The sequence below is a fragment of the Anolis carolinensis genome, chromosome 5, assembly GCF_035594765.1.
Source record: "Anolis carolinensis isolate JA03-04 chromosome 5, rAnoCar3.1.pri, whole genome shotgun sequence".
Lineage (NCBI taxonomy): Eukaryota > Metazoa > Chordata > Lepidosauria > Squamata > Dactyloidae > Anolis > Anolis carolinensis.
In genome coordinates, this window is record NC_085845.1 from 55306062 (window position 1) to 55328929 (window position 22868).

General features: G+C 43.1%; 1 protein-coding gene across 1 annotated transcript in view; it reads right to left on the bottom strand.

The window, feature by feature from the left end:
- The window catches only part of npy1r (neuropeptide Y receptor Y1), a 25484-nt gene continuing 2616 nt past the window's right edge, over positions 1-22868 (bottom strand). The window contains exons 2-3 of the mRNA XM_003221700.4: positions 1832-2688; positions 1-887 (exon numbers count right to left, since the gene is read on the bottom strand). Of these exons, the coding sequence (XP_003221748.1) occupies positions 432-887; positions 1832-2527 (1152 nt within the window). The 5' untranslated portion in view covers positions 2528-2688 and the 3' untranslated portion in view covers positions 1-431. The remainder of the gene's footprint in view (positions 888-1831; positions 2689-22868) is intronic.

Consider the following 22868-nt stretch of genomic DNA (forward strand, 5'->3'; position numbering starts at 1 on the left):
TGTTTTGCTTCAGTTTAATCTGCATGTTTTGAAATAACACTTTCAAGACAATCATTTGCTTCTTGAATACAGGGTTTTTAAAAGACTAAAAAGAGCTGTTCAAAGCAGAAGGATCCAGTTCTGTACGAGAGAGTCTTTATGCCAAAGGACTTAGGGGAAGCCGTCTATTTTTTTTTACATTCTTTTACATAAATACAGTTAATCTTAGACAGAAATATTCCAGGACTGAAAGGGTGATGAGATTCTTGATAGAAGCTTCACAGAGAATAAAGCTAACATTTCTTTATATTATGTTTCTACAGCAGCAAAAAAAAGCAACTGAACAGCAGAGATATGAATATGAACATCCAAGATTCCCTTTGGGTAGGAGTAGAAGCTAATTTCTTCAAAGGATTGTGCTTGTCCATTCCCCAATGACATATGTATGGGAATTAGATTTTTTCATCATCACTGTCACTGATTTTTTTAAACGTGATCGGACTGGCTTGTTTCAAAGATGTCTTTGAAATGTCTGTGTGCATTGTGGACATGGCAATCGTCTCATAGTCATCGTCCCTTGTGTGGAAGTCACAGAAACGAAAGAAAACCTGCAAATCCCTTTGGAAATTCTTGTTGAGAAACCCGTAAAAGATGGGGTTCACACAGGTTGAGATCATAGCCGTAAGATGGCAGATCAAAAACAACAAGTTGTGGCTGCAAGATGCAGGAAGAATTTCGTGATTCCAGTCAAAGACTGTGTTGAAGATGGTGAGAGGCAGCCAGCATACCGCAAATGCAACCACAATAGAAATCAGCATGATGTTGATCCTTTTTGTTTCAGTGGATCGGTATTTATTATCTCTCATCTTATCCATCATGTTGTTCCTTCTTTTTAAGCGCATGTATATCTGTGGAGAAACAAGAATTCAAAAACAATAACCAAAAAAAACCCCACTAAAATCAGAACAGTAAATAAAGAGCAACGCTCAAAAAGAAAAGGAATTCCAGACAAGAATCTGGAACACCAACAAAGGATTCCTCCAGGCAGCAACCAGCCAGGCCTTGAAAGTGCAAGGCCATTAAATGCTAATTCAGATTCACTGGTTGTTGCTGATTATTGTTTTTATACTGTGTCATGTTTTGTTTTATATTGTTTTATGAGGTTGTTTATGAATTTTAATATGTCACATTTTAACTATGTTGTGGGGATTGTCCCCGGGTCCCTTTGGGGACATGGAGGTGGGATACAAAAATAGTTGTTATTATTATTATTATCAAGGTGGCAAATTGCAACATTCACATATGCCTCAAGCAGACAAGAGTTCTTTCTCCCACCTTGGACATTCCACAGATATATAAACCTCACTGTTTCCAACAGACCCCTCAACCACTGAATCATAGAATCATAGAATAGTAGAGTTGGAAGAGACCACATGGGCCATCTAGTCCAACCCCCTGCTAAGAAGCAGGAAATCGCATTCAAAGCACCCCCGACAGATGGCCATCCAGCCTCTGCTTAAAAGCCTCCAAGGAAGGAGCCTCCACCACGGCCCCGGGGAGAGAGTTCCACTGTCGAACAGCCCTCACAGTGAGGAAGTTCTTCCTGATGTTCAGGTGGAATCTCCTTTCCTGTAGTTTGAGGATGCTTGCCATAGATGTGGGTGAAATGTCAGGAGAGAATGCTTCTGGAACATGGCTATACAGCATGGAAAACTCACAGCAACCCAATGATTCCAGCCATGAAAGCCTTCAACAACACATTGAATAACCATATTATACAATATAATCTAAAGATATTCCTTTGATAGAACAAAGAACAGGTCCGGCACATCACAAACAGGTTTCTGCTTACCTTTAAGTAGCAAATAAATATGAAGCACAGGGGGATCAAGTACTGCATTACCAAGAGAGCAGTGGTATATGAAAGCCTGATAGACTCCATTGGAAAAGAATCCATGCACACATATTTTCCTTTGTATGCCTCTATTGTTAGATTTGTGAATGGTTCATCGGTTAGAATGTGATATATTAGGAAAGGCAATGAGGAGAACACAGCTATGATCCAGATAGCAGCAATTCCTATATAGGCATGTCTGTTATTTGGCCTCCATCCTCGAGGGTTGATAATCAGTTGATGGCGTTCAATAGCAATGAGGACCAAAGAGAAGACCGATACTGTGACAGAGACACACTGAACAAAAGGATTCAGCTTGCACATGGCCTCCCCAAAGACCCAGTGATCCATTAAAGTGTACACAAAAGTGAAGGGGAGACCCATGATGGTGATTAGGAGGTCCGAAAAGGAAAGGTTGACAATGAGGATGTTGGTCACATTGCGCATCTCCTTTTGCTTTAAGATGATGATGATCAAGGCGAGATTTCCAGAAAGGCCAAGAAGGATAACACCTCCATAAGCCAGGGCCAAGGTGAAGACCATCACCAAAGGCACAGGACAGTCATCGTTCTGGAAGTGTGCAAGGCCAGAAGTCTCTTTAGAAACATTTTGAAAAGAATAGTTTCCTGCCAAGGAGAGAAGCGATGTATTCATGTTGGAGTTTTCCCAATTTAGGAGCACACTGATAATCTGATTCTGCAACAGGTTCTCAGAAGTACATTGAAGAGTTCAGCTTTCTTCTCATTACACAAACCATAGTCTCCCAACAAAAGTTGTCATGGGCATTTTCATATTGCATTGAAATCTTGTGCAATCTGTGAAGGTAAACAAAAAAGGCATTTATATGTTGGTTTGCACAATTGGAAGAAAAGATGCCAATATTTTGGACCATTACCCAGGGAACTCCTTCATCTTGCTGCCAGACGTATGCCATGTAATATTAACCATGTTGACTTATACACTTAGATTGATGAGACACACTCCCTTATTTTGTGCTTAAAATGAAAATTGAAAGTTCTAATTTATTTATTTTAGCTAATCTCAATAAGTTTTCATTTTGAATTATTTATATCTTTAAATTATTCAACTGGATAGAGCAATTTGGCTCAATCTGCTTTCAAAGATGAAATGTTTGTCAAAAATGAACAAATTAGCAGTCAGATTTACATTCAGAGGAGGCCATCAATTAATAATTCCTAAAATTCATTCTATTTTTTTCTGAAGTATCCGTACAAATAACCCATATATTCCTCCTTGCATTGTTTAATTGTGTAGCAGTGAACTCAAAGCAAGCAATTAGACTCATGTTAACCCACAGACATATGAGGCAAGAACTTCTCCAAAGGGTTTTCAAATTTCAGGACAGAAACAAGCTGACTTTTGGGTAACACATGACTATCCAGATACTGTTGGACTGCAGTTCCCATCAGCCATATATTTTCTGGGCCATAGCCCAATATTAAGCTTGTTTATTCAACAAGGAGACCTTGAAGTAGTAGTAGTAGTAGTACTGATAATAATGATGATAATGATAATGATGATGATGATGATATCTTTATTCTTATATCTCACCCCATCTCCCCAAAGGGACTCAGGGTGGATTACATGAGGACCGAGCCAGTTTAACAAAAATTAAAATACATTACCATAAAATACATTTGCATTACAAGGCATTAATCACATAAAAACATGTAAAACACCATAAAAACATGAACTCAACAACAACTGATACCAGTTGTCGAGTACAGTGGGTGTGGTCAGAGCTATGAGGGTGTGATGTCTCATGGGCCATGTAGTCCCCTTCCTAGTATTATTGTGGCAGACGAAGAGGAAAACTTGGGTTTCCCACTGTTTCAGCCAGAATTGGAGCCCCTGCACCTGCAAGATGTTTGCCCACAAGAAGTCAGCCAAACAAGCCTTGAGCAGAAATCTCCCCCGTTCTCTCGCCGGGATAATTATAATCGAGATAGAGGCGCTAGGGAGGTGAATCGCCGAAGCGCCAGAATCGCTGCCAGACAATTACTGATTAAGCCTGTTTCCCTTGGGAAATCTTAAGGAGTCATGCATCTGGACACAGTATGGGTTTCGCTTCTTGTTCCCCAGGGAAAGTGTTCCTTGGCGGGAAAACAAGATCCTATATAGGTGTTTACCCGCAAGGAAATCCTTGCGGAGTCAATTCGTCAGCTTCAGGAGTGAGATCGTGTGTGGACTACGCTACTCCAGTTCCTTGTTTCCAGGACCTTGCCACGGACCTTGTTCTAGTTCCAAGCCTGCCTTGTCCCCGGACCTCGCCACGGACCTCGTCCTTGCTTCTTGCCTCTTGCTGCCACGTATCAAGTCTTGTTTGCCAAGAATCTAGTTTGTTTCCAGCCTTGTTGTCAAGCTCCATTGGACTAAAGGACCCTGTCATTTCCCCACACTTGCTCGGCAAGTTTGTGTTTCGGTTATTGGATTTTAACTTTGGACTCTAATATCACATATTGGACATTGTTTTCCTGGACTATATTTGACCTTTCCTGAAAGGTCTACTTCTGAACTATATTCTTCACTTGTTTTTATTGACTTTATATATTCCTTTAATAAAGATATTAGATAGAATCTTGCCTCTGCGCATGGTTATTGGTGCTCTGTAGCCTGGGTCCTGACAGTGGGCGAGCCAGAGTTTGTGTAATATATTGCAGGGACGGGGCTGGTAATAAAGTGCAAAGGCTAGATATTAAGTAGTCAAAGGCACATTGAAGTTCAAATGTATCTTACAGTGGGCCTTCCACATTTGCGTGATCCAGATCAGTCATTTCCAATAGCCACAGGTCATTGCGTTGTAAATGCAGCTATGTGAACACAGACATATTGACACATCCATGTTCATATTGCCACAATTTAATAATATGGGTTGTAATTCTCCACATTTTTTGTATCCATGGTGGGTCTTGGAACCAAACTTCATGGATACGCTTGATCCACTATACAAACAATATGGAATTATTCAGAAGCAAATCTATACTTATGGGGATTGATTTCATGATTTGGGGAGAGGAAGGTGGGAGGGAGGACTAGCTCAATAAGGAAAATTCAAATTGCACTATTTGTATGAAAAAAATGTTATAATTCTAGCCTTTGGGGGGGGGGGGGTTAAGAGAAGTTTGCATGTTTGAAAATATTTATTAGTTAATTAGTTATGATAGATGTTGTTACATTTCATTAAGTGCTCTTCTTCATGATATTTTACTTTATATGGCATGGCTATATATTGGGATTGATTTGAATTTTCTTCCATGAAGGCATAGAAGTAATCCATTAATATTTTAATGCAATTTTATTTGTAGTTACCAATAAAACTTAGTTTTTGAACAAAGTTTTCAAAAAAATATGAGCCTACATAACTTTTTTCCTTTCCCCATGACATTGAACAAGCATGTAATAAAGGTAGAAAAGTTATCTTCATTATAGTAAAACTTGGTAATTGCATTCTGAAAACACTACTGCAGTACTTCTTAACACTGCAAAAATAGCACCAAAATAGTTATGATTTAAAATGTTTTCTTTTCCTGGAATAAATTAGGCTGATGTAGTGCTACATCATCCTTGTACTGTTTCACAAAACTCATTATTAGGTAGAAAATAATGTTATTCCTAGAAAGTTGCTTTCCAAGTGAGTGAAAACATTTATATTATTGTCAATGAGTTATTGTTTATTTTACTCTGCTTTCAGTATGTATTCAGAGTGTTGGGTAACTAAAAATACAAATTTACCTAGGACTGGAGGTCAAACCAAGCAAGTATAAGGTCAGCTGGCCATCTACAGATGCGTACATAGTCAGGTAATTTAGCTGGAGTTGCAAGAAAATGTCTCTTCAGATTTGTCTGCACTGACAAAAAAAAGTGTAGTGACACATTTTCGTGGTCCGCATCGCCCTTGCAATAACCCATTAATGCTACTCATACCACATGCATCATGGTGAGACAGCTACAAGTGGCCATACATTTTCCCGTGGTTTACTCACCTCAAACTGCATTTCAAGCAAATCTTCAAGAACACTAAGTATCAGGATCACAACACCTACAAGGTGAGTACAATTTTTTTCTACAATGAAGACAAGCTCTAAGACAGGATTGGTAACTTGTAGTTCTCAAGAAATTCAATGCCTATTAGTTCCAGCCAGCATGGCCAATAATAAGGGATGATGTGAGTTTCACCTCAACAAAATCTGCAGCCCAATGTGTTTTTCACCCCATTTTAAGATAAGGGTTTTAAACAAAAGCTTGATGGCCATCTGTCAGGAGTGGTTTGATTCTCTATTGGTTCTTGTAGTCTCTTCCAGCTCTCCAACTCTATTATTCTATGACTCTCTAACTCAAGCAATAATCTAAGAAGTCAAAATTAAATGCATGCATTTCATCATTTTATTGTTGATGTGATTGCTGATCCTCTCCAAACCTCTCCAACATTTATATTCCCTTGTTAATCCTTCTGACTGATTTTTTGTTGTTCCTGTTGTTAAAACTCTCAGTCTATGAGAGCTGAAGGACAAGTGTGACACTTTGAAGCAAGGATTTTTCCCAAAGCAGCTCTTGCAAGAAGCAAACAGCTTTCCTAGTTAGTATTTCTGCTTCTCCTGCCAGAGCAACAGGACCAAACACTGGTAAGTTCCCCCAGCTCCAGCTTTGTGAAAGATAATGATCAACTATGTATGGTAGCCTATTCAGAGTGTGTTGCATTAATGCTACTCACTGGACTGGTGATGGCTGCAGTCTTTGGTAAGTTTCCTGGAAAGATTTTTTATCATATTCAGTTGGCATTTATCATAGCCCAGAATACTGGAAAAAAGTAATTCCTAGTCCCCACATTGTTGTGTATTGTGGATGATAGATAGAAGCTCTTACGTGTCCCAGAGACACCCTGCATAATGATGCACCACTCAGCTTTGCAGAACAAATAACACAGGAACATTTACTGATTCCAAGACCTCAACAGAACAATGGTATTTACAATAGTACCTCTGTTTGCTTACAGAAATCAGTAGTCATAAGCAGTCCTTTCTTAGTCCATAAATCTGTTTCAGTGAAGATCAGAAGTAAACAAGGTCTCAGAAATAATCAGGCCTCTCTGAGTACAGAGCCATCTTCTTTCCAGCCAGTACTCAGTAGACTTACGTACACACAGAGAAACCTGTTCAAACCGGTTCTCCAGCAGCAGGGCAGCAACAGTTACAAACTAATTCCCAGGTCCTTGCAAACTCAGCCGATCGGCTTCACGCATTTGATTTTCCAGTTAACATACATATAGTATCTTTGCAAACCATCATACACATCGGATATTTCATTAAGCACTGTTTCATACCATCTGATGATGTTTAGTGTCTACCTGGTACTTCAAAAAACACAATACAGGTCTGGTAGGCTGAATTTGGTATAGTAATAGGCCCCCAGTTGCATGAAAGTGTGTTATGAAAATTGAGTTGTCGAGATTGATCTAGCTGTCATGCTAAAGACATATTTGAATCATCTACTACAGAGCTTTCCAAACATTAGTGTGTCAGTTACCATGTGTAGGTGTCTCGCATGAACATAACAAGAAACCCCTGAGTCCATGTAAAATAAACAATAAAGCATGTTTTAAAAATATCAATTAAAAATCTACATACATTTTATTATTACAATTTATGTCTATGTCCATATCTTTTATAAGGGGATTAGTTTAACCTCCGGTTTGCTAGTAGAATACAATAGAAATTACTGTGTCACAAAATGATGCATGTCTAAAAAGTATGTCACCAACGTGAAATGTTTGGAAAGCTTTGCTCTACTATGAAATTTTCTAGTTAAGCTAAAAACAGTCATGGTAACTGAATCATGATCTCATCACACTCACCAAATTCAGCATCCTAGGACGCTTCTGACCTGTTTGGGGGACGGAGCCCATGCCAGCCATCAAACAACATCATGTGACTTCCAGTGGATGCCCCGCCCCTAATTGGGGTGGAAGCGTCCTTAGACACTTCTCTCACAACACAGGAGGCTTCCCATGTTGTGCTGGCTCCATGTCACGACCCAGGCAACAGAGCACCAATAACCATACGCAGAGGCCAGATTCTATCTAATATCTTTATTAAGGAAATATATAAAGTTAATAAAAGCAGATGTAAAAGTTAGTCCAGAAGCAGACCTTTCAGGAAAGGTCAAAATTAGTCCAAAAAAGCAATGTCCAATATAAAATATTAAGGTCCAAAGTTGTAATCCAATAACCGAAACACTCACTTTGCCAGGCAAAGTGAGGGGAGATGACAAGGTCCTTTAGTCCATGAACTTGAGCAAGGCTAGGAAATAACTTGATACTTGAAACAAGGCTTGAATCGTGGAACAAGGTAACGAGGAACAAGAACAAGGTCCGTGGAATAGCTTGGTAAAATCCGTGAAACAAGGCAAGGTTTAGTCCTGGGAAACAAGGCAAGGTCCGTAGGTAAACAAAGGCTGGGAAACAGGAGCGAAGGCTGGAAACCAGGACAAGGCTTGAGCAGGAACGAGGCTTGAAACGGAGCGCGCTGTCCAGACACAACTCGCTCCGGAGGCTGACGAATTGACTCCGCGAAGTTACTTCGCGGGTAAAACACCTATATAGAGTCTAACTTTCCCGCCGAAGCAGTTCTCTGGGAACCAGAAACGAAAGCTAAACTCTGAGACCAGATGTTTGACTCCTTAAAGATTCTCACGAAAAGCAGGCTTAATTGGCTACATTCTTAGCTGCTATTCTAGCACTCCTGCGCGAAGCTGCTTCCAAACCCCTCTGTTGTTTACAAAACTCATGGCGAGAGAACACGGGAGATGTAGGCTCAGGGTTTGTTTGACATACTTCTGGGACACAACTTTCTTGCAGGTGCAAGGTTCCCAGATCTGCCTGGGAAAGATCTGGCTGAGAAGATTCCAGTTCTGACTGGGAAGGTAAAAAACCCAAGTTTTCTTCTTCATCAGGCATTACAATGTCATGAGCAGGACTACAAGGCCCATGAGTCATCACACTATCCCCCTCCTCAAGGCCCCTCCCAAACTGGGACTCTCTCCCCGAGGCGCGAGGTCGCGGCTTGGCGGGATAGGTTTGATGAAAGCGACGGGTTAGATCAGGAGCATGGACTGTGGAGGCGTCTTCCCAAGAGCGTTCTTCAGGGCCAAAACCCACCCAGTCAATGAGATATTGTAGGCGGCGGCGGTGAAAGCGAGAATCCAAAATGTCCTCAACCTCGAACTCCTCCTCCCCATTCATCAAAACAGGAGGGGGGGCCGGTTGGTCTGTATCAGGACGCACACCATCCGCCGGAAGGAGCAGGGAGCGGTGAAACACTGGGTGAATGCGCATTGAACGCGGGAGTTGGAGTTTGAAAGTCACGGGGTTTAATTGCGCTACCACTGGATAGGGGCCAATGAAACGGGCATCCAACTTCCGGCAAGGGCGATGGGAGGGCAAAAAGCGAGTGGACAGAAAAACCCGATCTCCTACCTTGATTTCGGGGCCCGGTTGGCGATGTTTGTCCGCGTGACGTTTATAGTCCTCCTTGGCTTGGTCTAGTTGTTGGAGCAAAAGTTGTTGCACCGCTGTGAGTTCCTGCAGCCAATCTTCTGCTGCGGGAACTTCTGAAGTTTCAATGACAGGGGGAAAGAAACGTGGATGGAAGCCGTAGTTTGCAAAGAACGGCGTTTCTTTTGTAGAAGCTTGAACTCCATTGTTGTAGGCAAACTCTGACAGTGGTAACAGAGAAGCCCAATTGTCCTGTTGGTAGTTTACATAACAGCGAAGATACTGTTCCAAAGTGGCATTGGTGCGCTCCGTTTGCCCATCTGTTTGGGGATGATGAGCTGAAGATAAACGAGAGTCTATGCCCAATAGTTTTTGTAGTGCCTTCCAGAAACGAGAGGTGAATTGAGATCCACGGTCTGTGACCAAACTCTTGGGCAATCCATGTAGTCTGAAAACATGTTGAAGGAATAGATCTGCAGTCTCTTTGGCCGTGGGGAGGCCTTCACAGGGAATGAAATGGGCTAACTTGGTGAAAAGGTCCACCACCACTAGGATCGTGGTGAATCCACAGGAAGGTGGTAGGTCAGTGATGAAATCCGCAGAAATTATTTCCCATGGGCGAGATGGGGTAGGAAGGGGGTGTAGAAGCCCTGAGGGCTTCTCCCTTCTTATCTTGGAGCGCTGGCATACTGGGCAGGTGTTGACATATTTTTCCACATCTTTGCGGATCTTGGGCCACCAGAAATCTCTTAGGATCAGATGCATGGTTTTAAATAGTCCGAAATGCCCTGCTGGTTTGCAGTCATGACACAGACGAAGTGTTTTTTCCCTGCCCGGTCCGGGTGGGATATAAACATGATTTCTATAGCAAAGCAGTCCATCTTTAAGCGAAAAGGGAAAATGCAGACCTTGACGAAGTTGGTCCTGCGCCCAGGCATCTGCTTGCTGACTAGCCCTGATTTCTTGAGCACAGATGGGCCCTGGAGTAGAGGAAGTTGAACCAATGGGAGTGGATTTGGTGTTCCCCACTGTGAGCGTGGCAAAGTTCTCGGGTTGTAATAGTTGGGATTCAAGGGTCTCCTTACGTCCTGCAGCGTATTCTGGTTTACGTGACAGGGCGTCTGCTTGCTTGGTTTGGGCTGGGGTCACATAATGAATCTGGAAGTTGAAACGTTCAAAGAATAAAGCCCAACGTTGCTGCCTCTGATTTAGCTTGCGGGCAGTTCTTAGATGTTCTAGATTCCGATGATCAGTGTGGACTTCAATGGGAAATTTGGCCCCTTCTAGCCAATGTCTCCAAGTTTCAAAAGCTGCCTTTATGGCTAATAGTTCCTTTTCCCAAATGGTATAGTTCCTCTCTGGTGCGGTTAGTTGACGAGAATAATAGGCACAAGGATGAAGGTGATCTCCCACCGGTTGTAGGAGCACAGCCCCAATTGCCACATCAGAGGCGTCCGCTTGCACCACAAAAAGGGTTTCAGGATCTGGATGCTGAAGGATTGGCTGGGACGTGAATAATTTCTTTAGTTGCTGAAACCCTTTCTCTGCTTGATCAGTCCAGCGGAAGGGCTGTTTTCCACGGATGCAGCTAGTGATTGGGTCAGACCAGCGGGCAAAATCTGGAATGAACTTGCGGTAATAGTTCGCGAACCCCAAGAATCGCTGCACCTCCTTCTTGTTAGTTGGCGCCCGCCATTCCAATACTGCTGAAACCTTGGCTGGATCCATGGAGAGCCCTAGAGGCGAGATACGGTATCCAAGGAAATCTACCTCTTGTAGATCAAAAGCGCATTTTTCCAGCTTGGCATAAAGTCCATGATCCCGCAATCGTTGTAACACCATTTTGACGTGGTTCTCATGTTCTGATTGTGATCTAGAAAACACCAAAAAATCGTCCAGGTAGATTATCAAGAACCTATCTAGATAGTCCTGAAAAATGTCATTGACAAAATGCTGGAACGTTGCGGGAGCTCCGCATAATCCATAATTCATAACTCGGGACTCGAATAATCCGAATTTAGTCTGGAAGGCGGTCTTCCACTCGTCCCCTTCTCTGATGCGAACTAAGTTGTAAGCCCCCCGAAGATCCAGCTTGGTGTAAACCTTGGCTCCTCGAAGTCGGTCTAGTAGATCCGAGATTAAGGGCAGGGGATAGCTGTTCCGCTTGGTGATATTATTCAATGCTCTATAGTCCACCACCAAGCGTAGTTCCCCTGACTTCTTCTTCACAAACATCACTGGGGAGGCGGCTGGGGATTGAGAGGGTCTAATGAATCCCTTACGAAGGTTTGACTCTATGAATTCCCTGAGAGCTTCTTGCTCTGGTTCAGTCAGGGAGTATAGATGCCCTCGCGGGATTGGGGCCCCCTCCACCAGGTCGATGGCACAGTCATAAGGTCTATGTGGGGGTAATTTTTCGGCTTCTTTTTCATTGAATACATCCCAATACTCGGAGTACTTCTTTGGCAAGGTGATAATGGGCTCGGTGTCTGTGGCATGGCAGACCTTGGCTACGAGGCAATGGTTTTGGCAGTACTTTGAAGCAAACTGCAGTTCTCTGTTGGTCCAGGAGATGCTTGGGTCGTGAAGTGTCAGCCATGGAATCCCCAAAATCACAGGGAAATGGGGAACCTCGGTAACAAAGAAGGAAATTTCTTCCATATGTTCCCTTATCCACATCCTGGTGGGTTCCGACCACTGGCTTACGGGGCCCGTCTTGAGAGGGCGGCCATCGATGGCTTGCACCACACGGGCATTCTTGAAGTCATGATATTGTAATCCCAGAGAGTCGGCATACTCTCTATCAATGAAATTGTTGGTAGCTCCTGAGTCTATCATGGCGTGGATCATGACGGGTCCCCTTTTTACTGACCATAAGGTGACCACTAGAAGGAACAGGACCCCGGTTGGCGGCTCTTGAATGGGTTTCTTGACCGGGTTGGCGAGCCTCTCTACGCCCGGTCGTTGGCTTCCCCCGCCGGCTGTGTGCCAGCCGCCTCAGACACCTTCGTCTCCGTGGAGGACGCCGCCGCAAGACGGGCGGCGGGCTTCCCTTTGGCTGGGCACTCTCTGGCGAAGTAGCCCCCATTTCCGCAATACCAACAGAGATTTAGGCGTTGGCGGCGGGCCTTCTCGGCGGCATCTAATCTGGGACGCACATTGCCCAACTGCATCGGCACCTCCTCGCCCCCTCTGGGGTATGGGGATGGTGGTGGGGGTCTCCACACTGGGCGCGGCTGAACGCTGGCGGGAGCGGGGGGTTTTGCCCCAGCTCTACCGCTCTGGCCTCGTACCCACTGTTTCCTGTTGGCAATCATGACTTCAGCCCGTAAACATTGATCGATGAGTGCCTCAAGCGTTTGGGGAGGATCCACCTTGGAGATTTCCTCCAGCATTTCAATGTTGAGACCCTCCCGAAATTGTCCTCTGAGGGCAACATCGTTCCAGCCGGTGTTGTGGGCCAGCACTCGGAACTCGGCTATGTACTGAGACATGGGTCTGTCTCCTTGGAAGAGGCGGCGGAGTTTGTGACCGGCTGCCTCCAAATTGTCCTCGATTCCCCAAGTCTCCTTAAGGTGGTCCAAGAAGCGTTGCGCTGATCTTAGGTGTGGAGAGGCTTGGTCGAACAGTGCCGTCGCCCAGTTGGCCGCTGGCCCGTCTAGGAGACTGTAAACCCACGCCACCTTGATGTCTTCTTGGGGAAACTCGGCAGCACGGGCCTCTAGATAAGCTTGGCATTGGCGACGGAAAACATGAACCTTAGAAGCTTCTCCAGTAAACTTGGTTGGCAACGCCATGGCCGGAAGACGGATTCCGCGTTCCTTCAAACCCTTTATTTCCCCATCCTGTGCATTGAGCTTATCACGGATTCGGTCCACCTCATCCTTGTCGATGGTGTAGGTAAGCGGCTGCCCACCCGGCACGGTTCCGGTAGACATTCTGGCCTTGGTTAATTGGTGCTTATGGGTGGCGGAGTCAAACTGTCACGACCCAGGCAACAGAGCACCAATAACCATACGCAGAGGCCAGATTCTATCTAATATCTTTATTAAGGAAATATATAAAGTTAATAAAAGCAGATGTAAAAGTTAGTCCAGAAGCAGACCTTTCAGGAAAGGTCAAAATTAGTCCAAAAAAGCAATGTCCAATATAAAATATTAAGGTCCAAAGTTGTAATCCAATAACCGAAACACTCACTTTGCCAGGCAAAGTGAGGGGAGATGACAAGGTCCTTTAGTCCATGAACTTGAGCAAGGCTAGGAAATAACTTGATACTTGAAACAAGGCTTGAATCGTGGAACAAGGTAACGAGGAACAAGAACAAGGTCCGTGGAATAGCTTGGTAAAATCCGTGAAACAAGGCAAGGTTTAGTCCTGGGAAACAAGGCAAGGTCCGTAGGTAAACAAAGGCTGGGAAACAGGAGCGAAGGCTGGAAACCAGGACAAGGCTTGAGCAGGAACGAGGCTTGAAACGGAGCGCGCTGTCCAGACACAACTCGCTCCGGAGGCTGACGAATTGACTCCGCGAAGTTACTTCGCGGGTAAAACACCTATATAGAGTCTAACTTTCCCGCCGAAGCAGTTCTCTGGGAACCAGAAACGAAAGCTAAACTCTGAGACCAGATGTTTGACTCCTTAAAGATTCTCACGAAAAGCAGGCTTAATTGGCTACATTCTTAGCTGCTATTCTAGCACTCCTGCGCGAAGCTGCTTCCAAACCCCTCTGTTGTTTACAAAACTCATGGCGAGAGAACACGGGAGATGTAGGCTCAGGGTTTGTTTGACATACTTCTGGGACACAACTTTCTTGCAGGTGCAAGGTTCCCAGATCTGCCTGGGAAAGATCTGGCTGAGAAGATTCCAGTTCTGACTGGGAAGGTAAAAAACCCAAGTTTTCTTCTTCATCAGGCATTACAATGTCATGAGCAGGACTACAAGGCCCATGAGTCATCACACTCCAATGGAGCCTTCCCACGTGTGATGGGTAAAGCGTTGCCGAGAGGGAGCTGTACATGGGGCGATGGATTCACCCCACTGCTCTCTTTTTCTTCTGCTAAGCCAGGCAAAGCCTTTGTGATGAGGCCTTTGCGATAAGGTTGTCATCCTCATGGCACTGAGGGGTCAACACTTTATGCACTATTTACTTAATCCAAATTTCCTCCACGTTCTTGTTTGCTACTCATGTTAAAAAGGAAAAAACCTTCTGCTGTTCAGTTTTGTTTTATTTTTCAGAAGGAATCTGGAGCACAACCATCAGAGAAACACTTAGGCTGAAGCATACATGCTAGTATGGTAAGCCTCATTGAACTCCAGTGCACACCCAGATAGGATGGTGCGTAACATCACAACTAAGTTGTCAGAGATACACTTCTATTGTATTTTATTGTTGTTGTGATTGCTGATTCTCTCCAAACCTCTCCAACATTTATATTCTCTTCTTTGTTAATCCTTCTGACTGATTTTTTTTCTGTCATTTCTGTTGTTAAAACTCTCCATTTATGAGAGCCGAAGGACAAGTGTGACACTTTTAAGCAAAGATTTTTCCCAAAGCAGCTCTTACAAGAAGCAAACAGCTTTCCTAGTTAGTATTTCTGCTTCTCCTGGCAGAGCAACAGGACCAAACACTGATAAGTTCCCCCAGCTCTCTTTAATCTCAGTTAGAACTGATGTCTAGCAGGGGAAAGGCGGGGTGAACAAAAAGGAAAATATGGAAATTAAAGGGGGTTTTAAGAGAGTGCAAGGAAATCAATATTTACCCATGGAACTCAAACAGATACACACAACAGAGCCACCTCTTTTTATACTACACTTGCCCATTTATGGAGAGGCAGAATACAAACAACCCAAGGATCAAAGGAAACAGAACTCAGCAGTTAACTGACCTACATTTGATTCACGCAGTGGATGGCAAATACCTGGAATGCTTCCCTTTTCTGAAATGCTCAAATCCAATCTGAAGGGTCAGTTGATTCAACATGCTAAAAACCCAAAGTGGAGGGCAAGGTTAACAGCACTGTCCTACTTAATACACAGTTCAGGGTGAGGATGTGAATCATGCAGTCCTCCAAATGCTTTTGGATTGCAAGTCACAACAGCCCTAGACACCATGATGGGAGTTGCCGACCCAAAACATCTGGAGAGCTGCATGAGAGCAAGGGCAGAGAAAGTGCATCCCTTCAGATGTTGATGAATGGAAACTCCCAACATTCCTTATCATTGGCAATATTCGCTAGGGCTATACAGTAGCCTCTAGGTCAGGCATGGGCAAACTTCAACCCTCCAGGTGTTTTGGACTTCAACTCCCACAATTCCTAACAGCCGGTAGTTTGCCCATGCCTGCTCTAGATTCTCAAGTTTGCCCATGCCTGCTCTAGATTCTCAAGAAGGTTATATTTTGTTCCTTCCCTGGCCTTAAGGGTTCGGATACTGAGGTGGCATGCCATCCCTTCTGGTGGAGCATAGATCTCCACCAACATACTCTTAGAATCATAAAATTATAAAGTTGGGAGAGACTACAAGGGCCAATACCTTGCCATACAGGAACACACCATCAAAGTGCTCCTGACGACCTCTGTTTAAAAATCTTCAGAAAATATTCCTCCATCACCTGAGGCAGTATATTACACTATTCAACAGCTCTTAGGACCTCATCACACTAGATACCCTAACGCGGGCAAGCAGGGGGGATTCATCAGGCATCGCAGTGAATCTGTGGGCAGTGGGGGAATCTGTCACCCCACACCCGATATTGCCACTTTCCCGTCTCACGGCGGAAAGCGTTGCTGCTCAGCTTCTCTCCACACTTGGCAATGAGAACACAGGAAGCCTCCCATGTTCTTGTTGCTCCATCCTAGGATGCTTTCAGCAATTTGGGGAGGGAGTCCCACCGGATGTAGTTGTACATCATTTGATGGGATCCAGCAGGCTCCATCCCCGAATTGTGCTGAAAGCACCCTAGGATGGGTAATTTCACCCATGTAGTGAAGTCCTTAATGTCAGAGAATAATTCCTAAGATTTAGATAGAATCTCTTTTCCTGTAATTTTACTCTATTCCTATGTATCCTAGTCTTTGGAGCAGCAGAAAACAAGCTTGCTTCCTCCCCAGCATGATAACGGTGTTTAAGCACCATTATCACATTCTCTCTTCGCCTTCTCTTCTCCAAGCTAAATATACCCAGCTCCCTAAGCCATTTCTCATAGGACTTGGCTTCTGGATCCAGACCTTTTGTCATTTTGGTCACCTGTCTCTGGACATCTTCCAGCCTGGAAATATCCTTCTTGAATTGCAGTGCCAGAACTGGACACAGTATTCCAAGTGATGTCTGACCAAAGAAGAATAGAGTAGGACTATGACTTTGTTCAATCTTGACACTATAGTCCACTGGTTCTCAACCTGGGGTCCCCAGATGTTTTTGGCCTACAACTCCCAGAAATCTCAGTCAGTTTACCAGCTGTTAGGATTTCTGGGAAATGAAGGTCAAAAACATTGGGGACCCCAGGTTGAGAACCACTACTATAGTCCCATTGGTGCAACCTAGAATCACACGGTTGATCCATGTTCAGCTTGTAGTCCACTAAGACTCCTAAATCCCTTTCGCACATACTGCTGTTAAGTGAGGTGTCTCCCATCCTCTAGCTCTGCATTCCATTTTTTTCTTTTGAGGTGTAGTACCTTACATTACTCCCTGTTGAAATTCATTTTGTTAGTTTTAGCCTAACTCTGTAATCTGTTAAGGTGATTTTGGATTCTGATCCTGATCTCTGTAATATTTTCTATCGTTCCCAATTTTGTGTCATCTGCAAATTTAATCAGCATGCTCTCTATTCCATTGTCCAAGTTCTTGATAAAGATGCTGAATACCACCGGGCCCAGGAAAATAACTTCATGTGGATGTTCAGGGAATAACAGTTACATCATCTTTGTCGGTGTAGCTGCTCCCCCCCCCCACTTCTTTCTCTAAGGCTGAGAGTGTGTGATTTGCTCATGCTCACCCAGTGAGTTTTCATGGCTAAGTTAATCCTAGTTTCATGGAGCCTTAGTCCAACGCTGAAGCCCCCAGTGGCACAGAGGGTTAAACCCTTGCTGACCTAAAGGTTGCCGGTTCAATCCAACCCGGGGGAGAGTGCGGATGAGCTCTATCCGCTCCAGCTCCATGCAGGGACATGAGAGAAGCCTCCCACAAGGATAGTATAAACATCAAAACATCTGGGCATCCCCCTGGGCAACATCCTTACAGTCGGCCAATTCTCTCACATCAAAAGCAACTTGCAATTTTTCATGTTGCTCCTGACAAAACAAAAGTCCAATGCTCAAATCACTAATCTTACAGTAATACAGTAGAGTCTCACTTATCCAACATTCGCTTATCCAACATTCTGGATTATCCAACGCATTTTTGTAGTCAATCTTTTCAATACATCGTGATATTTTGGTGCTAAATTTGTAAATACAGTAATTACTACATAGCATTACTGCATATTGAACTACGTTTTCTGTCAAATTTGTTGTTAAACTTTATGTTTTAGTGCTTAATTTGTAAAATCATAACTTAATTTGATGTGTAATAGGCTTTTCCTTAATCCCTCCTTATTATCCAACATATTCGCTTATCCAACATTCTGCTGGCCCGTTTATGTTGGATAAGTGAGACTCTACTGTACATAAAATCTCATATTAAAGGTAGGTTAGTAAATTACAAAACCTTTCCTGAATAGAACAAAAGCAATGTAGACATATGTTGAAGCAGGTAACTTTTTAGGGGCTGGCCTTCCTCCTTCCTTCTCACGCAAAAAGACATTGTCTCCTGTGAAACAGAATCTGCAATTTTTATATGGATTACTCCCTCACCTTTTTAAAAACAAAAACAAAGCTGCTCACTGATTAATTAGGGAATGCTTTGTTGATAATCCAAATGTTCCAATTTAATTCATTAATTTACCTAATGAATCCACTTAAGACTGCAATCTTCTGTGCACCTACTTGGAATTAAGCCCCACAAACATCAGTAGAAAAAAGACAGCATTCCAAATATTGCAGCCATATTTACAAATAAACATGCTTAGGGCACACTGCATAGTCTAAAATGAAACATATCAGTCAAGATGCCAGTTTGCTGACTTGTGTAGAAGCCTTCCCATATTTATTTTATTTTTTAGGTTTAGGTCCCATTTTTTATGGCTGGGACAGATGAACAGTAGAGGTTTCCTATAAATGGAAAACTACATACCCCATTTACATCCATTTATATTTTGCTGCCTGAGATAGAACCTTACTGCCTGAACTAGAATAACATATTTCACCCATCTTTCTCCAAAGTGTGTAACACCAAAGTCTGGTCAAACTATTTTTACACCTGAGGCAGATAATTCCCCAATCCTCCCCCTTTCTAGGTGTAAAAGTGCATTGCTAATCAAAATAATTCACAATTATGAAAATGAACAAAATCTGGCTAGCAGTATTTTAAAAACTCTAAAGTCAAGACAGTAAATAAAGAACACTCAGCAAACAAGAAACAATCAGGGCCAATTTACACTTCCCAACAAAGGATTCCCTCAGGCAAGAAGCAACCAGGCTTTGAAGCTGCAAGGCCATTAAATGCTAATCAAGTTGACCAATTGCAACATTCACACTTGTCTCAAACAGACAAGAGTTCTTTCTCCCACCCTGAACATTCCACAGATATGTAAAACCAACTTGCCCACTTTCCAACAGACCTTACAACCTTTGGTGTAGGCAAAACGTCAGGAGAGAATACTTTTGGAACATGGCCATACAGTCTGGAAAACTCACAGTTCACAGCAACTCAATTCACAATATGTCTCCCTTTAATAAAACTCAAAATCAGCTGAATCCCTAAGTGTTCTTAATGGCAGGACCAAGCAGACACCAAAACCCAATTTGACTTTTAATTTTTATGTCAGCTTGGGGAGAGTCAGTTTGGATTCAAATGATGTTCTGTCCTAGGAAGGCTTTCATTTAAAGTAAACTATAGTGTACACTTGTGCATGATTTTTGCAACCAGCTTTAAATCACAAAATTGGAGAAGACCACAAGGGCCATCCATGTGCCCTCAAATTGTCTGTCGACTTACAGCAACCCCATGAATTTCAAAAGACTTTTTAAAACAATAATAATGGTTTGCCATTTCCTTCCTTAGATATAGTAACTAGTATTTGTTGATGGTCTCCCATCCAAGTTCTCTCCATGGCTGACCCTGCTTAGCTTCCAAGGTCAGACAGGATCTGCTGCTTTTAGGGTATTTTAGGCATGTTGTCCTTGGAGGCTTATGGAGCCATCAGCCAAATCCAAAGACCATTCGAAATACATTGGATTTCTTCCAGTAAAAAGTAAGATCTTTTACTTTGATAGAGTGTGAAACACACTGAGGAACCAGAATGGGATTGAAGCATGCTGAGATATTAAGCCCGACGAAGTTTAAGAGGCCCTATAACATTAGCACCCCAGCAAGTATCTATACACATAATAAAAGTGAAAATCTGTATGTGTGTATGTGGCACAGGTGTCAGCCTCTGGCCTCCACAAACAAGCTGTAGTTCCCAGTGCTAAGGAGCCATCAAGTCACTCCCTCCCAGGACATTGCAGGTTACAGCAAGCACATCCCAGTTTTCTTTCCATTTGCATGACTCCCTAACCTCTCCCCTAACCCTTTCCTGCCCTTTTCTATGGTACACAGCAAACAGAAGAATTGATCAACAAATGAACATACTAGAGAGGTTTGGGGATAATTCACTATGATTTATAGGAGTCGTAGGTCCTGGGATGTATAGTTTGCCTGTAGTCTAAGAGCACTCTGGACTCCACCAACGATGGACCTGGAACTAACTTGCCACACAGATCCAACATGCCCAAATTTACATACTGGCAGGGTTTGGGGGGGTGAATGACCTTGACATCCAGGAGTTATCGTTTATTCAGAGAACACTGAACCCATCTGATGATGGATCTGGACCAGACTTGATATATAAATTCAACATGGCCAACTGGGAACACTGGTGGACTTTGCAGGTGATTGACCTTTAACTCTGAGAGTTATAGTTCACCTGTATTCTGTGAGCCCTCTGAACCCCACCAATGATGGATATGGACCAAACTTGCCACACAGACTCAACATGGCCAAGTGTGAATACTGGCACTGTTTTGGGGTGATTATCCTGGGAATCTGGGAGTTGTAGTTCACCCTTATCCAGAGAACATTGAACCCAGCAAGTGATGGATCTGGATTAAACTTGGAACACAGACCCAACATGGCCAACTGTGAATACTGGGGTAGTTTTGGGAGGACTGACCCAAGATTTTTGGGAATTGTAGTTCAGCCACATACTTATGCATTTTCTAATGGCAGCATTTATAATAAACAACAGGAAAGACTGAGTTTTTTTCTAGTGTAACATATGATCAAACTGATATTACCTCACATCCAAAAACAAACAATTTTCAAATAACCTGGGCACCGCCAGAGATCCAAGCTAGTATTACATAAAAGTTGAAAATTTTGCCGGAATCCTTAACTGCCAACTTAGGTACTTTTAAAGTTTTTGCACAAGGAGCAACCAATATGTCCTTGTGCAAAACTCTTGGCTCTAGTACACAAGAGAAGCCAGGATCTCTGGGGCACAGCTTCGCCTCCCTGGTCACTGATTGACTGCAAGGGTATGCCAAAATAGCATCTGACTGCTGTTGTGAACTTTGGAAAGCAGTAACAGTGTTTGCCCTTCTTTGGGAGTTAGGTAGAAAATTGCTACGTTCAGCCAAATATCATTCTGGTGTAGAATAACTCAGGGCAAGTAAACCCTATGTTAGGATAATCATGTGACATTAGATATTCGTAAACGGAGAGTTAAACTGTTTCTTTCTATGCAAATTGTTAGCCACCTTGACCTCCTACAAAGAAGGGTAGAATATAATAACCATCTGAAAACAAGAAGCATATGGATTTCTTTAGAACTAGGTTTGATTTGTTATTGGTTTGTTCCTGGCATTGAATGGGAATTGTACTTTTACTAGGTAGAGAAGGTGAAAGACCTAGTAAAACTATAATTCCCATGATTTCATATCATTGAGCCATGGTAGTTCAAGTGGAGTCATACTTCATGAATTCTATAGTGTAGGTGCAGCCTTAGTCTTCGTTTCCCAAAAACCGCCTAGATTCCTAAGCCATTGAGCCAAAGCGTGAGCTACCAATCATCCTCCTGGAGGGAAACGAACCAACTCAGCCATCACTTCCTATTTATCCAGAGTGATTTTGACTGTCACCATGAGCAACCTGCTTCCACTCCGAGACAACAGGCAAAAGGCAGCCCTTGGCCAGGCTTCAGCCTTGCTCCTTCCACTGAAAATGCAGATTGGAAGGGAGCTGTCAACTTACTGAAAAGACTCAGGCAACTGGATCCAGAAAACCAGCTAAACCAAAAATACTTTGGATAGGAGCTGAAGTTGTTTGCCGCAGCTTCTTGGAAGCAAGCTCTGTTGCCTACATGGGAAAAATGTGTTTCATCAAGACTTAGTTAGGAGAAAAATCCCGAACTTGAAATTAGGGTTTGGATTACAATTTGCAAAATCCTTAGCTGTCTATTGAAGCTGGTTGCAATGCTCTGGTAGACAAGGAAAGTGACTTGTCTCTGAGAAAAAAATGGATTTTACCTGCGCAAAAAAGGTAAAACGAGAGAGAGAAAGAAGGGAGAGCCAACTATTGAGTGTTTGTTTATGCTAATGATACCAGGCAGAGCTTAGGAAGGTGAGACTTGTGAAACTACTTTTTGGTTAGAAGAGGTGTGATTCAAAAAAAAAAAAAAGAACTTTTCTAGTTTCTGGACACAGGTATGTCATAACTAAGTACATTTAGGAAGTTGCAAGAAAAAGAGTAATTTTTCCAGGTCTTGGCTCAGGTGTGTCATGACACTGAGTTGATTTAAGGTAAGGTAAAGGTAAAGGTTTTTCCCTGACATTAAGTCTAGTCGTGTCTGACTCTGGGGGTTGGTGCTCATCTCCATTTCTAAGCTGAAGAGCCGGAGTTGCGTGTAGACACTTCTAAGGCCAGCATGACTGCAAGGAGCTTTTTCAAGCTCTGGCCCTCAGTGTGTCACAATCTTCAACGTCTGATTCCAATTTTTGTCACTACACCACAAAGTGAAGGAACTACAATATTCCTGATACTATTGAATCAAAACTCTCATCATTGACTTTTCTGGTGATTGTTGCATCCTAAGAACATGGGGAGGACCAGATGTTCCCCAACCCTGTCACTGAACCTGGTTCCATCAAAGTCTGGGCCAATGTCTTCAAACCACACTGATTTCAGGATCCTCATATCCTTTTCCTTCTTCTCAGTCACCCCAACCTTCTAATAATAACTCCACTGTTCAATAATAACATCTTCCCTGATGAAGAGAGTTGGAGATATGCAAATCTGACCCATGGTTTTGAGCATGATCTTAACCAAGGATCAATTTTGCACTGATTTCAT